Source organism: Eufriesea mexicana, unplaced genomic scaffold, assembly GCF_001483705.2.
Source record: "Eufriesea mexicana isolate 0111107269 unplaced genomic scaffold, ASM148370v2 scaffold5018, whole genome shotgun sequence".
NCBI lineage: Eukaryota > Metazoa > Arthropoda > Insecta > Hymenoptera > Apidae > Eufriesea > Eufriesea mexicana.
The window spans coordinates 276,250-291,567 of NW_016912973.1; the positions used below are offsets into that span (position 1 = coordinate 276,250).

A 15,318-nucleotide genomic window follows, 5' to 3' on the forward strand; every position below is an offset into this window, starting at 1 on the left:
AGTTTCGTCGCGCTCCGCGGTAGCCCCCTGCCCCCCCGAAAGACCGAGAATCGATGAAGGAATCCGACAAATTTATCGACGTTTCGTCTCGAAAATCGTATAATTAAAAAAAAAAATTGGAAAAACAGAAAGAGAACGATTTCTTTTTTTTCTTAAATACGAACAGTGGTACCAAGATATGGAACGAATAACGAAATATAATTGAAAATCCCGCAAAGAGGAATAGAAAGCATAAGAAAGAACGTAGTCGGTATTTGCTATCATCGATATATCGTAGGAAGATCGTGGTGTCCTATATGGAGCAAAGTCCTTATCCCCGTTCGTGGGTATAAGTAGTCGGCGTAAGGGGTTTGAATTTCCCGCGGGACGAAATGAAAAAGCTTGCTTATAAGAAGAGGCCCACGTGACCCGAGGAACGAATGAGCGTCTTTGCTACCCCCGCCGCGACCACCCCCTTCCCGCCCCCTCCAGATCGTGGTTCCCCTTCTAGGGAGGCGCGCGGCGTCGTTCCTTGCGCGTCGTGGTAAGACGCGTCGGGTGGTTGTTTCTGTCTTCCTCGCTCTCCCATCGGCTCTCACTGTAAGCCTCTTTCTCTTTCTCGCTCCTCGTGCTTTCCCGGACTTTTCTCCCCCACGTGCTCCTCGCGACTCGCCAGTGTCTGTTGGTACGTCGCGGGATGGTGATCTTGGTAGAAAGCAGCCTCCTTCCTTTTCCCTCGTCCCTCCTTGAACTCTCCCTTCTTTCTCTCTCCCTCTCCCCCCCCCTCTCTTTCTCTCTCTCCCTCTCACGCTTTCTCTTCCCCTCGTTCTCTCTCTTCCCCTCGTCCTCATTCTGTCTCTCTTCCTCTTTCTCTTTCGATATTTCCCTCTCTCTTCCTTTCTCTTTCTCTTGTATCTTCCACCACGTCCCGCGCCCTCGTTCCCTTCGCGAAGGCGCCTCAGAAACACGCTGATCTCAACACCGGACGTCCCACGATCAACCGGCCCGCTTCTCGGTCCTTCTTTTCCTCGAACGTTTGATACGCGACGCGCCCCCTCCGTTCTCCCGGGAGTTCCGCGACTTAGCTCAGACCCGAACTATTCCCCTCGATTAGGAACACCTCGCGCGCACCGGACACGATTTCTTTCCCGATCGCGATACCAAACGCGGATATTTTAGGAAATTTTCGGTAACCTTTGATAGAGGCATTGCGAGCATCCCCGTGTCTGAGTAGCAACTGCGCCGTGGCCCCGTGCCGGGCACCCCCACCTCACCTCCTCGCCGCCTCTATCACACCACCGAGCTACCAACCCTCTCTCGGACGCGCACCCCTCGACCTCCCCAACAACCCCGTGGCCCTCACCGCCTCTCTCTCGCCCTATTGCAGCCCTCTCTGCCGGACCTTGTCCTGTTCTCGACCATCCACCCCCTGCACTCCCTCCCGACCGGCGCTACTGCCCCATGCGCTGAGGCGCCTCTCTCTGCGCTCTCCTGCGTTTGCGTTTTGCGCTGCGCAAACCCCGCCAGGTGGATAACGACGTACTCGGCGCCTACGCCGATCATCTCGTCCTCTGCTCTCTCTCTCTCTCTCTCTCTCTCTCTCTCTCCTCCCTCCTGCTTTCCCTCTCGTTTCATCTCTCTTCCCTTCTCTTTTCCCTTCCCTTTTCCTCTCTCTCGCCGACCCTCGTTCTCTGTGTGCCGTCTTTGGGAACGATCCGCGTTAGGGTTACATCCGATTTCCTACACGAATCACTTTTCAGAGATATCTCGTGGCAATGCTCGTTCCAACGAGGACCTTCTTTGCCCTCGCGTCTCCACCTGATACGGAAGATTCGCAATATCTTCAGCAACATTTCCTGTTTCGAACGTCACCCACGAACCGCTGGGTGCGTTCGTTTTATCGATTATTTCGATTGCTACGCCGGTGATTCGGCTGTACAAGCATTCATGACTCTGAAATTCCTGCCTTGAATTTCATTTCACGATGCATCGTTTGCTATTTCGACAATGGTATTCCATCAACTTTTCAGTTTAATGCGATTCTTTTTTCAAACGGAGTATTCGCGTGGCTACTACGTAATGAGGGGAGCAGCGATATGATCGGAAATGCAATTAAATTTTTCGCGAAGTTTTTCAAGTCGCATTCTTCTTCATTTTTTCAAACGGAGTATTCGCGTGGCTACTACGTAATGAGGGGGGCAGCGATATGATCGGAAATGCAATTAAATTTTTCGCGAAGTTTTTCAAGTCGCATTCTTCTTCGCGTCAATTTAGTCGCAAGTATAGGTGAGAACAAGTTGCTGCTATCTGTCGGTCAAATTTGGCTCGGGCGAACTTCCTGTCTTATTAATTTCCATCTTGGACTTTCCAGGCAAGATGCCTGGGAGAAGCATAATTTTTTAGAAGCATGCTTACAGGTGCACGCGCGAATTTCACGACAGTTTTTTAGACATCGGTTTTCCAGCTGTTTACGATGCTTTGTTTCCACGATAGAGTGGTTTGTAAACGACGAGGGGTGGCTTCTCTATCACACCCAATAACGATTCGGAGGCGTTATCGCGGCTTTACATCCCTTTGGCCCCGGCGTGACAGTAAGGTTAGCACGCCGTTGTTGCGTACACGCCAGAATGGACTTCGCGTTCGCCGTGTATTTCGAATACCGCCGTTAACCGCAGCTCGTCTCGTCCTCCCTTTATGAGACACGGATCGGCTTCGTAAAAAGGATCGTGTGAACCTTGGTAGCCGCTGCCACGATATCTATTTCTTCCAGTTCGACGAAAGGTAGCGACCGAATCGTTAATCACTGTATCGATAATTTTCGGACATCGAAGCTATTCCGTTGATGTGGATCAAACATTTGGTCTCTCGACGAGCGTACCCGTGCTTGGATACGTTTTTAGATCACGGAAATTGAAATTTTTATTCTCGTAAAAATGTTTGAGCGTCTATACTTTGCCGATCACCGTAGGATTTTCGTTGGAGATTCTTATACGAGATTCGAGAGATAAGCGCGGCTTTCTTCGCTGCGTCGTCGGTGTGGAGTTTAGAAACGAGTTTTACGGAGAATACCAAGCTCACTCGCGGTCTGGAAGATTTCGCCTTGTCGTCGTGGCAAATAGCAATTGGGGGGTGTTAGCGTGACACTACGTGCCAGCCCACCATCCCAACGATAAGGTTAACATAACATCGTTGCGTACGCGACGTAACAGAGTACGTACACCGTCGTATTTCGAATCCTAGCGCTGACCGCAACTCGCTCCATCGCGCTTCCACGGGGGTTGATCGACCACCCCCCAAACGGCGTGCCTCGCCTCTGGAAATTCTCGAGCGGCATTCCCTAGCGCGAGCCTTTCGTCGATAGACCAGATCTTATTACGATTGGTGGTCTATGGTAACCGAAATATAACCCGTATATTCGTGGCTACAAATTTTTCCGATTTTCTTTCGGCGACAGTCGCATTGTTTTTACTGGTATCTTTCGCGGAATTTCACGGAGTCCTTGACGCTGAAAATATGTTTCATCGAATTTTCGATTATGTCCGTTTAATTTGATTCGATGAAGATTAGGGACAGATCTCGACATCCTTCACGATCTTTCGAACCCTTCTTTCTTTCCCTCGTGGAAAGAACGAGTACGCCATGAGGAAGAAGAAAACTCGTAGAGGGGTGGCCACGGGGCGAAAAGAGGGATTCTAGTGTCGACCCTCCTGCCATAGTCGTCCCATCGTCGATGGCGGTTCCTCGTAATTGTATCGATTGTCTTAGAACGACACTGTCTCGACCGTTGAACGCCCGAAAGGTGAATGCAGTTTCCTTCCTCCGACTCCCCCCTCTTAACCCCACCTGGTATTCTACTCTGGGCCGACGCCAGGGTTGACCCCCTTTGTTGTTTCGTTCGTCAAAAAATAAAAATTCCTAACCGGATGATGAAAGTTTGACCTGGATCTTTTTGTCGACCGGGATGGGCGGGGGGAGGGGTTGAGATACAATGGTCCACCTTGATTTGCATATACGGACAGGCGGCACCCTGACATGTGGTGCATCCCAAAGACCGCATTTCTTTTATCTGCCACGATGTCTCTCGTTCTTTATCATTAACCGCGAGAAACGCATTCACGGAAAAGGGACAAAAATTCAGATCTCGTCGTTTCTTCGAGAGAGAAGACGATCTCCGCATTTTTCTCTTTCGAGGACGGAGAACTGTCCTCGACGAACCAAAGTCTTTCGACGCGTCAAACATCGCCGAAGTGGGAATGAGACCGTCCGACCCTCCCCATCGGCAACCCTCCTCTAGGATAATCATAATAAGAAGAGAAGGACCGGTTGACCAACGGATAGACCCGCTAGGGGCGATAAAACAATCAAGGTTGATTTTTTGTGGGGCCAGCTGCAATGGACCGCTGTCGAATCAACGACTTCGACCCTGACGGACGGACCTTCCGAATTCTTTTACATACCATCCCTTTCACGCAGTCCGTTCGATTGTTCTATTACCCTATCCCGAGGACCACCGTACACTGTCGCAACGATCGACGATCCGACGACGATGATCGCGAACTCGCGCGAACATTACGCCGAAGAGAGATATTTCAAAGAGGATATCGACTGTTTTAAGAACCGTTTGAGAGACTGAATATCTGGAATAATAATTGGAACAATAGTTTCGCGTTATTCGAAAGAAAGAATACGAGCAAGTCACCGAGGACACCCTTTTGGCTGGACGCCTAATGATTAGCGGACAAGTCGGGGGGTATGACGAGGGAAGAAGCTCGATGGCTCGCTTGTTCTGGGTAATTAGTAAAAACAAAGGAGAATGGCTGGCCACGAGAAAGAGGTTGGAAATGGCCGTCTGAGAGGTATATAAGAAGAACGGCGCGCGAGCGCAAGATAAAATCTAAATGAGAAAATAATTCCTTAAAGACGCCTGGGAGGAACGACGAGAGAACAACGACGGCGGAGGAAGGTTAGCGAGGAGGAAGATTTTGGACACGCGACTCCTTTTTCGCGGTAGGTCATGGCACCTGAATCCTCGCGTGGTCTTCCCTGCTGTAAACACCTAGCGTGCGATGTGACCTAGCTGCGCTATCGGGCTAAGCGCGTGCTTAACCTAACCCAACCTAACTCGTCACACGCTCACACGCTCGCATACACCATCACTGCATGCCATGGCCGAGTTACGTGTGTGGGTGGCCCCTATCGATTCCAGTCCGTGAAAATAACGGAATCTCGTGGCGCGCTTTCGCTAACTTCCACGCACCCTCCACGTTGCTAACCAGCCGTTTTCCACCCCTTCGGGTATAACGTTGGTGAGCTGGCAGGGCGAATGAAGGTAATCAAATGAAAACAAAAATCACGGGCTAACCTCGACGCGGAAGAAAGTTACGCGGGCAACTTTTACCTTTTTCGCCGCAATTTGCGGCCGATTCAACCGTGAGCCAGCCCCTCGAGCTACCCTTCAACCGACAGCTATTCTTCCAGCATTTCCTCCCCACTCTCGCCTATTGGACAGTTTGCTCGAAGATGTCGAGATGGAGATAAAACCGTTCCCACTTATTTCTTCTATCTCAGGTGTTTCTCTCGCGTTCGTGTTTCGACTATGTATCGGGTTATCGAAGAAATTTGCTTTCTTGATTACCGAAAGCTTGTACCGAAAGCTAGCGTAAAATTGTTCTTCGCGAGCGAGGTAACTCTCCACCTTTTCGCAGTCTCTGTCGAGAAAGGACGACTCGTGGAAATATCGAGTTATACTGAGTCGATGTTGGCCAAAGGTGACTAAGACTAAATTCGTCAACATCCTCAGTCAGCAAGTTCTTTTCGGTAACGTAGCAGAAGGAAACGTGCTTCCTTTTCTATTCCCGGTTTACTCTGTTCCAATGGTTGATTGGTCGCGTATATCCCGACGTCTTTTCGGCTAAACGAATCTCTGTTGGTTCAACGCTAACCACGTTGGAAAAGCAATTCGATTAAACTTTCGTCCCCGCGCCGAATTTCCTTGGATCTTCGAAGTCGCGTATCGGGCGTCTATCGAATACGGCGTGGAACAAACGTGCAAATAATCCGCAAAGCATCGCGGGCTGGCCAGATGTCCATTCTCCAAGGTATACGCGTAGCATGTGGATAATCGGAAGAATGTACTCTTCGCCATCGAAGAATCGTGATTACATCGTAATCTCGTTAAACCAAGTCCGGAGGAGGAGAAGGCGCATTATCACCGCGAAAGGGACCGAGATTTCACGGCAGAAATCACAATTTCTGCCTAATTGTGATTTTTTACCTCTTCCTTGGAATCATCGTAGCTGGCTGACTGGTTGGCCTCGTTTCGTCTCGAGTGTCGTCCAAACCTTCATTGTTCCACTTTCCTCCCTTTGTGTTCCCGTGTCTGATCTGTCTTTACCAATGAACAAAAGAGGCAGAAGGTCATGAAAAAACAATCCAGAGGACCTAAGAATGCCATTGTCTTCGGACAAATCTAAATTCGGGAGAACTAAATCCTACGCGTCAAAATCTCACTCGTACTTCGTACCTAGTCACTTGGCACGGAAAATTGTCGCGATTAGAATCACAGAAGGAATCGGAAGTACCGATTACTCCGCAAGCTCTGCGAGGTATTCGGTTTTTCGCTGGAAAGCGCGGTTGGCAATCCAGCGGCAATATTTCGGTGGCGAGTTCGCAACGTGTTAACTTTGTTTATCTATAAAGTAGCGCACCCGCGCTGATTAAGTCGCGGAAAAGTCGGGCCGAAACAGAAGGAAGGACGAGGTGGTGAAATCCTCGGCAATATTTCAAAAGGCCGCGATGTAAAGCGGCAAGCACGCCTTGGGCAAGTTGGCGTCGCCTTATCGCCGCGACGAGAGCCACGACACTTATAATGAAATTTCCGCGGCGAAGTAAGTTTTAAAAGTGCAAAAGTGTCTAGGGACAAAAGAGGCTAGCCGAGGGGAGGACGGTCGAGATTTAGGAGGATCATAAATCGAGGCGACGTCTTCGTGGCGCGAAAATCTCGCGAAGATTAGAGAGCCACTCTCACTCTTTCTTCCTTTCTCCCTTTCTCTCTCGTATCGGCTCAACGAATTTCGAGAAAGATACAGAAACCTATCTCTCTATGCGAAATATTGGGCTAATTTGGTTGTAATGCTCGTGGAACCTCTTCAGTTTCCTTTTTTCCCCATTTTGTCTTCTTAAATCGGCTCGGGGGGTTGTTACTCTATCAACTAGTTTGATCAGCAAGACGTTATTTCGTGGTCTGACAGAAGAGCCTGACAGAAGAACTGGTAACGAGCGAGCTGTGCGGCATTTCGGTTTTTAATTGAAAGCAAAGTCTGTAGATTTTTAATTAAGAAAATTCAAGATCGACCTGTACCAGTCCATCCATTCGTCCATCGGATACTGGCTGCTCCTCCGAGTCTCCTCAAACAGTTTTATAATTGATTTCATTTTCATTTATTTTCGCGCGAAACTCCACCCTGTCTTTTCTTCCGCTTCTCCACCTCCGACCCCTTCGCTTCTCTCTTTTTCTTCGACCCTGTCTCTCGTTACTTCATCCTGTCTCGAGAAGACGGTACTTTCTCGCCACCTCAACCTTACGCCGCAATCAATTTAATGTTTTAATTAAGAGAGTATCCGTGAAAAATTAGATTTTAATCGGATCGCGCCTCTCCATCGACCGCCCTTCTGGTTCCTCTCTGTTTACATTCGACCGGCGCCTTTTAATAAATAATTTTAATTGCCCGAGACGCCTCGAAAAGATTCGATAGATTGCCGACTTGTCCCCTCCCCCCTTGTGGACATTGAACCCACGAGAACGCGTTCTTCCAAGATTCCGTTGCGGTGGCCCACGCTCTTCTATGTTTCGCAACGCTCGAGACATCGGCGTTTGGCTAAAGATTCGCCTCTGATACCTCTCTCTCCCGAGCCCTCCAAAAAATATCCGCCATTTCGCGTGCTATTTTTGATCGGTGCTTCACGGTTGCGCAACTCGCGATCGTGAATCGAAATCGAGACGGCAACGCTATGTTTTCTGTTTCTTTCGGGCGAAACCTTCTTTTTGCTTATGACAACGGTATAACGCTGTCTCTGGATGTTCGCAGCTTGAAACTCAAAGTTATTACCTATCACTGAGAAGGCTCTGCCATTTTTCACGTAAAATAAATAGAGCTTTATATTCGATGCTAGATTCGAGATTTAAAATAGCGTTAAAATGTTATATCTGGACTGCACTCTAAATGACCTGTATATACATATGTAATAATAATGTCATATGTAGCGAATTTATATTTTTTGTCTTAACCCGCGTTCTTTTGGCATGATTTTAACTGTTTCACTCGATCCAAGCTTAACCTATATACGTTGGACATTTGTTTCTTACTTTGTCCTCTTGATTCATCCCCTGAAATACTGTCACACCGGTGGATATCGTTCTCTGCCTGACGACCTGTCCTCAATTAGCAGCCATTTTATATTCAACGCGTGCAACAAAGAAGCCGGTTGTCGGTATATTTTCTGCGTACCAAGATGAATCCGACTGTTCGGCGGCGAGGAAGAGAGAGGCAAGCAATTCTCGGCATTGAGACGTAGAACGGCCGTTGTAGACCGAAAAAGAAAAAGCTAGCCACGAGAGAAGGTCCACCATTTTCCGCAGCTATTCTAGAGTGTTATGCAACTGCCGGCCAATGCATTTGGCCGGGCAGAGCTTTATGGCCGAAGCTCACACGCGCAAAAATGTTTGTTTTAACTCGGTGCTGCCTTCCCCCACACCCGTCTACCTGCTAACCTCAGTCGCAGCCTTGAATTACTCGGAATGTGCGAATATTTGTAAAATTAGATCTTCCGCTTTTCCGATCCGATACCGGTTCTGATCTCTCTTCGTCTATTGTCTCTACGAATCGAACCTTGTCGAACGATATTCACGCGAGAAGATGTACGTTCGGAGAGGAAAAATCTCGAAATTATTCACTTTCCACGTTGATCGAACTGCTTAATTCGACGTGGAATATGTATTAATTTTTTAAGCCAGCCTCTGACGGCTTGGTCGTCAACCCCGTCGTTCGATGAACAGTCACGAAGCTTTTTAGGGCAATTTCCATTTGTAAATCATGCGGCTAAACAATCCGTATCGGTCCCTCTGCTTTCGTTAATGGAAGACGCCTTGGAAACTTGCTACGCGCCTCGGGGATATGAAATTCGAAAATCTTCCAAGTATTCCCACAGGACACTCGAGAAGGAGTGTCAGGCAAACGGGGGTGGGGATTCCCGTGACCTCATCCCACTCCTATTTTTCACCCTCCATTTTTGCGCCATCTTTTTCCGCTCTCGATCCACCCTCTCTTCGTAGCTCTGTCCCCCTCCGAGACACTCTCCGTTTCTCTGTCGTTCGTCGTTGGGCTTCCTCTCAAAAGTTCCGTCACAGAAAGAGGTCTCTTTGATTGTTTTAATCAATAACGCTCCAATGATTCAAAATGCTGCTCTTTTTCCTCGTTCCTTCTCATCGTGTCTAAGACACAGTCAGCCTTTTTTTAGCGAAACAGTTTCGATTTTGATTGAAAAATATCTTACTTACTGTATATTATTTGATACGTTTCTTTTTCTAGGTTGAATGGTTTCAAGTGAAATTTTGATTTCGTCCAGAATAAAGATTTCAATTTGTTCGAGTGTAGAACGAAATTAACCTGTCTCGATTCGAGGGTAGTGGCTCCCTGACAATGAACCTGTTATTCGGAACTTTTATAGGTAATTCGGTGATAAGAAGATTGGAGAGAAGTTTTTGTCGCTTGAAAAGGAACGAGGAGATCCAATTTCCGCATGATGATTGGCCGATTCGATGAGTCATAACGATAATAGAGTTCTTTAAGAACGTTTTTTCCTTCTTTTATGCTAATCGTTGCTAATCGTTGCTTTTTTCGGATCAATACCCTCGGTGTTTTACACCGTTTTCGATTAAAAGCGATGATAAAGAATTCGCGTAGAGTTGGAGAAATATTTGGTTTTTTGACACTGAAGTACCAAGAAACTACTTACTGTCTCTCTGAAAATATTTTCTTCCTAGAATCACAGTTATCCCGATAATTCCGGATATGTTAATTTTCCCAGTGTACGAGGAATAATTATTTTTTCGGTCCGTCATCTTTAGTACGTTCTCTACCCTTTCGTCTTCCTCGCAACCCCTCGAGATTTTTAACGTTCCGTGAACCCTTCAACGTCTCTTTCTCTCTACCTTTGTCTTCCTTGTGTCGTGGTCGAAGTAGAAGGAAACGCAAGGGCTGCAACCCTTGCCTCGTGCTACAGGCTCGCGCGAACGGGAGAAAAGAAATTAGCGAAATTAAACGAGCCGATATAGCCGCACGTTTTTAGGGTAGCTCACCCTTTCGCAGCTTTCACGGAAAGCGGTATTATTTGCGATTAATTATTTGCACGACGCGAAACGATTGGCACGGTAAACGAGGGTAGAATTGACAGACTGCGTTTCAAAGAAGTGTTCAAATTTCCTGTCATTGGGTAGCTTTGCAATTTTCACGGGCACACGCGATTTTCACGGGAACACAAATTTCTCGGTGTAATTTGAACTCGGTGAAAATAATTCGTCGCTAGGCACTCGACGAAAGAATAGCGTTACGGTTGCTGGATATCTTTTCTTTTTTCCTTGAGTTACCAAGAATGCCTTCGCCCTCCCGATTGCAAATTTCAGCGATGGTAGCACGTATATTTTAGAGAATACGGGAAGAGAAAATGTTCCGGCTCGGCTGCTTTGGCAAGAAGAGTTTGGACTGTACCCTTTCTCTTTGTCACGAGAATGGTTGGTCTTTGACAAATATTTGTTCGTGAAATTCGAGCATCGATAAAGCAACGAAACAAAAAAAAAAAAAAAAGAAAAAAAAAAAAAAAAAAAAAAAAAGAAAAATGAAAAAAAAAAGGATTATTGGCGGGAGTGGGGGAAAGAAGCGAACATTTAATATTTCGAATCGTCTGGCTCACGGCGCGGTCGCGTATTTGTTAAAACCTTGCTCGCGAAAAGCAGCAGGGCCCGGTGGAAATGAAATTAATCTGTCGATGCGTACCGTGCACCCATTTAATATCCATCACGCGTTCATCACTGCAGAAGCAATCCGGCGGTTGTTCTCGCGTCACGCTGTTTTTTCTTCCCTTCTCTCTCGCGCTCTTCCTTCGGCCGTCGTTCGTTCCTCTCCATCGGGAATTTTCGGGGATGGTGTTTCCGCAGCTACCTACATAAATGCGAGAACCGGCGAGCGAATTTTCACGCGACCACGAGACACGATGACACGAGGTTGATGACAAATTTTGAGCGTAGCATCTTAATGCGCCGCGCGCCCGTCGAAAACTGACCCCGCAGCTGGCCGCCTTAAAAAAGGGGGGTGGAACAGGGCCCAGAGGGAAGGGCGAGCCCATCCGTAATGCCCCGTGTCCATAGGTGGGGGGTAGCAAAGGGGAGTAGACGCATCGAGCTATCTCGAATTATTTTCTTTCTTTCCATCCTCTTCGTTTCCTTTCTTCTCTTTCCACCTTTCTACCCTTTAGATCGTACACTGGACGCAAGCAACGTTTCCAAGTGCCACCAGGTTGGACCTGTTTAAGGGTTTAATTCGAGAGTTGTTTCGAGGGGGGCTATAGAGACGACCCGAGTACACGCATCGCGCGAATTGCAACATTGCTGAATTTCCAGCTAGGTAATTTTACTGGCAACGTATAGAACGAATAAGTTTGCCACTTTGTCTCCCTCTTTGATTATTATTTTTCGAAAAAGGACAAAGAGAAAGAAAGAAGTATCTTAGGTGAACGAAAGAGGGATAGATAATGGCCAAAAAGGACAATGAATGTTTCAGGTTCCCAAACGTCAGTCTCTGTTCTTGCTTTATTTCATTTTTATTCCATTTTTATTCGATAATGGACAATACATATGCCCGCGTCGTTTGTTCAGTCGCCGAATCTGCACGCAACTTGACTCTTCTCCGACGTTGAAGTTTATTTGTTCTTTTATCATTTATTGCGGTCGAAATTTTGCGCATTGTTTTCCAAAACACTGCGACTAATCACCACGCTACTTCCCCTCTCCCTGTTTTCCGTGCACCAACCCTCTCTCCTTCCAATACCTATTCGATCGATCGTTCTACAAAAGCCTTGGCATGACTTGCCACGATGGTCGATCCTCGATAGTTTCTTTCGCGATTCGAACAAATTTCCACGATCTTCGTAGATCTTTATTTACACGATGTACACGTGACGAAGTATCTTTCTAGTTTTCGTGGAACCGGTGTTATAGCGGGAAGTATGTATGCGAAGCGTGCACTTTGAGACGAGCAAAGCAACGAAGAAAGCTGGAAAACGACACGGCGATTGGAAGGTAGAAAAAAAATGAGAAGAAACGAGAGTAGCGTGAATTCTCGAGTCTAGTCCGTATCAGCCATTTTCCTCCAATCCGCGTGCTTTCGGTTTGTTAGTTTGCGGCTAAAGCATGTACCGGTCAGAGTTCTGCAAGCAAGGAATATTAATAGTTGTTAGAGTCCAGCGCGGAAGACATGTCGTCGAAGTGACCCGTTGCGACAATAGATTAAGAATAGAAGAAAAAAAGTGTCTCACATTTTCGATTATTTTATTTTAATCATTGATCGCCTATCTAGGTTTCTTCGACGTAGTGAACGATATAAGCTCGAAGCTCGATATTAGCGAAATGTTTTCTCGTATAATTTTAGTCAAATTTTACCTGTATTTAAACACGTATCTCGTCGATTCTCGATCTACCAGCCTCCCGTTATCATAGTCTTGGTTATGCTCGTGCACATGCTCATCACCGTCGTCGTCGCCTTCGTCGTCTTCGCCTTCGTCTTCTTCATCACCATCCTCTTCCACTTTGTACGATCCGTGTTTGCTGTTCATCCGACACTGATTCCCGAAACTGATCAGTTTCTCTCACACACTTGCGCACCAATCACCGACGAAAATTTCGCCTAGTTTGGCGTAGGAAAAAAGAGAAGTTGGACGAAACACCTCCGCGAAAGTATAGGTCTCGTGTGCACGCGCCTATTATCGACGCGAGTCGCGCAAAGAATTGCTCGTCTCAGTGGTAGACAGCGCGCCGATTCTTCCCACTTTCTCTCGTTTTCTTTCAAAGATCTCTCGGCTGACGAGCACTGATCTCCGCGTGCATCGCTCCGACCACACTCGTTCGTGGTTCCACACAACGCTACGGCGAGGACGAGACACTGTGGTCGGCAGTCGCCAGTCGAATCTCGTCTCCTCCGCGTGTGTCGCGGAAAAACGCGCGTGCTTCCTGATTAACTCTGCACGGTAGAGCAGAATTTTTCTCAAGTGCAGTGTGCCGGCGAAAACGTGTACCAGGGCCGTACTCTACTAGCCACCGCAGAGGGCGCCGATACTACCCGCGTCTATCGTTTTCCGAGGCGGCACTACTCGCTTCTCGCTAATTCTACCGGTCCTCGTTTCACTCGCGATCTCTCGATCGGGTTGGGTGTCGCCTGGATTCGACTACAAGAATCGTTGAAAAGAGTGAGAGAGAGAGAAAAGAGTCGCGACACGAGTTTTCAGGAAGCGGTACTCCCGGAGCTTGGCGATGTTACGATTTTCAGTGTACTGAAATGCGCGGCACCGCGTCCGCAAGTGGGAGGGACTGGTTCGCACGTGACTCAGTGTGTCGTATTCTTTTCTTCCTCCTTGGAATACGCTGCCGCATCCGTGGTTGTGGCCCTTTTCCGAGGAAATCGCGCGCGTTCGCGACACGTCTGGCACGCGGTCGGGTCGCTGAACGTAACCTTTATCACTTCCTGCCCAGTGAACGACAACTGTGGATCATTATTCTAATTCGACGTGGACGAGCGCGTTATCACGGGGCCCGATCACTGGCGACGCCTCAATTTTTTACCCGTCCGACGAGGAAAAAAGCTTTCACCGGCGTCGTACAGCAGCAGCAGCCCCCTATCCCCACCACCGGTACCGAGTAAGAGAGGGATTTATGGGATATACGTCGAAAGACGTCACCAGTTTCGCACGTGCGTGTGCACGTATGTACGCTGCGCGCACGCTGTCACGAAAACCGATCTCTCATGAGCGAGAGCGTTGCGATTGTAGCGTGTCTTCCTCCCCCAGGATGTTCGCACGTTGAGAGATCGAGTGGCGAGAAGAACTGGGCTCCCTCGTTCGCGCACCAGATTATCGTATTCTAGGAAAATCGAGTAGCAGGCAGAGCCAGTCCGTATCTCTCTCGGTGTTTCTCAGCCGGCGGCCTCCTTCAACGTCGTCCGTTTGTCCGTTCGCGTTGGATCACGTTGATTCCTGGTGGTGATGGTGATGGTGGTGGTGGTGGTGGTGGTGGTGGTGCTGATGGTGGTGGTTGATCAAGCGTCGTAGAATTGGGTTTAGCGCGTGTGACGCGGGCGGCCACGATTCTTCGAGGCTGTTGGGATCAGCGCGGCAGACTCTCCACTTCGATATTTCTGCGATTTATTGCGGCGCGACTTAGAAATGCATCTAATGCGGTGCACGCCGCATAGAATGCATGCATGCACCTTGGCGGCGGGGAGGGCGAGCCACGGAGAGCCGAGAAGTCGGGCCGAGGCGAGTCGAGTCGCAGCGCGCAACGCGTCTGCGCATGCGCCCCCGATCAGACCGTGTGTACTCTACTCGCGCGCGCGGCTAGGCGAACGCGAGCTCTAGCGAATATGAGCGAGCGGATCAGCCCGCTGCCTCCGTGGTGTATCTTCGCTACGTCATTCATTGGCGTGGAGAGTGAAAATCAGAGCTCCGTGCAGCAGCAGCATCTCAGCACCAGCAGCAGCAGCAGTAGCCTCTGTGCAACTGTACCGGGAACGGTAAACCAGCGACATACTGTGATTTTCGCGCCTTTCGTTTTGCGGAAAAGTTTCACCGATCGTTACCGCTATCAAAAGCGTGTCTCGTCGCGAGCGTACTCGCCGAGTCGATCAATTTTCGATAAACTCTCGGATCATCGATGAATCGATCTACTTGCAATGTAACATCCAGTATGCGTCGATATTTCTCAGCGAATTACAATCGCGAATTTTTTCTAAGATCGTTTCTAAAGAAACTTCCAAGGCGGTAGTTAAACGCGTAACCGGAAGTATATCGTGCTAGCGTAGACGCCTGCGCGTATCCCATCTGTGGAACGACGCGGGAAAATCCCATCGTTGAATAGGAAATCGAACCGAATGTTTGCGTCAGGGCTAGTTGGTCGGAGGAGGAATATCCTTTGTCCACGAGATTCGATTGACGGAAAATCGTGAAGAAAAATAAGTCGATGCACGCGCAGAGTTGGACCGGTGGGTCGGGGGGCTGGGGGGCATAGAATCGAACGTC

General features: G+C 48.4%; 1 protein-coding gene across 1 annotated transcript; it reads right to left on the minus strand.

Moving 5' to 3' along the window:
- Nucleotides 1–12,256: 12,256 nt before the first annotated feature.
- Nucleotides 12,257–12,967, minus strand: LOC108551791 (ATPase family AAA domain-containing protein 2). Its single transcript, XM_017906059.1, has 2 exons — nt 12,692–12,967; nt 12,257–12,459 (listed from the first exon to the last, which is right to left on the minus strand). Exons 1-2 carry the CDS (start codon nt 12,862–12,864, stop codon nt 12,378–12,380), a joined length of 255 nt encoding a protein of 84 aa, XP_017761548.1. The 5' UTR covers nt 12,865–12,967; the 3' UTR covers nt 12,257–12,377.
- Between the last annotated feature and the right edge of the window lie 2,351 nt (nt 12,968–15,318).